General features: G+C 61.9%; 1 protein-coding gene across 1 annotated transcript in view; it reads right to left on the bottom strand.

The window, feature by feature from the left end:
• The window catches only part of ST6GAL2 (ST6 beta-galactoside alpha-2,6-sialyltransferase 2), a 23,138-nt gene extending 22,703 nt beyond the window's left edge, over positions 1 to 435 (bottom strand). Inside the window, exon 1 of the mRNA XM_024757969.1 lies at positions 1 to 435. Within this exon, the coding sequence (XP_024613737.1) occupies positions 1 to 435 (435 nt within the window).
• Between the last annotated feature and the right edge of the window lie 681 nt (positions 436 to 1,116).

Here is a 1,116-nt window from a genome sequence, read left to right on the forward strand (position 1 = left end):
CCCCCGGGCGCGGCGCGCAGACAGAGCCCCCTCCGGGCCCCCCGACGTGCCCGGAGCGGCGTCCTCTGGCGGCAAAGCGCTCTGCGATGTTCTCCCCGTCTGGGGCGAAAGGAAGTCATCTTCATTTTCAAAGCCGTCTGGGGCCCACGCCCGCAGGTCGCCCGGCCCCACACGCAGGGGGCCATACGGGTGTCTGCGGGGCAGCCCCCTGCGAGCGTCCGCGCCCTCGGGCAGGCCCTCCGAGGCGCCCATGATGGCCCGCTGCCTTCCCTGCGCGGGCAGCAGCCTCCTGGTCTCCAGGAAGGAGAAGGAGCTGGGCGCGGGCTGGGCAGGGTTGTTGTCGGTGAAGTACAGGAAGATCGCCAGAAAGAGGAGACCCCAAGCGAATATCCCGCAGAGCATTCCTTGTCTCCATTGCTTCAAGTGTGGTTTCATGGCAGGTCTGCGGGGTCAGCACCTGGCGTCCCGAGGCGGCGGGAGGCGGGATGGACCTGAAAAACAGCCGGGTGTCACGGTGAGGCGCGCGGGACAGCGCTGGGGACAGTCTCTTTAGAGGGTCTCGGGAGGGTTAGAAGGGGCGTCAGAATCCAGGGTCATCCGGAGCTTCGGCCTCATTCGGGGGTCACACGCCCCCCACCCTCACATCTGTAAGACAAGGGGTCCCACTGAGGCAGGACGTAATGCCCCCCCCCACCAAGGTAAGCAAGTGGAGATTTGTCCCCTGGGGCCCGATACTCCCTGACGAGAATAGCAGGACAATCAAGACAGGAGGCTGGGCCCTGCCCAGAGAGAAAGGAAGAGACCACAGATTCCTCATTCTCGAAGTCAGGAGACCTCCCCGATTAGAAAGCTCCTTGGAGGTCAAAAAGGGAGTGATGTCAAGTCTACCCATAGGCCTCTCCACTAGAATCCATCTCGGCTGAGAGATGCACACACACACGGGGAGGACCCTGAGATAAAACAAATACGGACTCAGAACCAGGCAAAGCAAGATGACCGGCCAAAGGAAACCCGGAAGAAATGCCCCATGTAAGTGATTCAAACAGCCACGAGGGCACGACTGTCTCTCTGAGTCCGCCCGTGTGTCTATCCACGCGTACTTTACCCTTTTCCTCC

The sequence above is a fragment of the Neophocaena asiaeorientalis genome, unplaced genomic scaffold (assembly GCF_003031525.2).
Source record: "Neophocaena asiaeorientalis asiaeorientalis breed wild unplaced genomic scaffold, Neophocaena_asiaeorientalis_V1.1 scaffold497, whole genome shotgun sequence".
Classification (NCBI taxonomy): domain Eukaryota; kingdom Metazoa; phylum Chordata; class Mammalia; order Artiodactyla; family Phocoenidae; genus Neophocaena; species Neophocaena asiaeorientalis.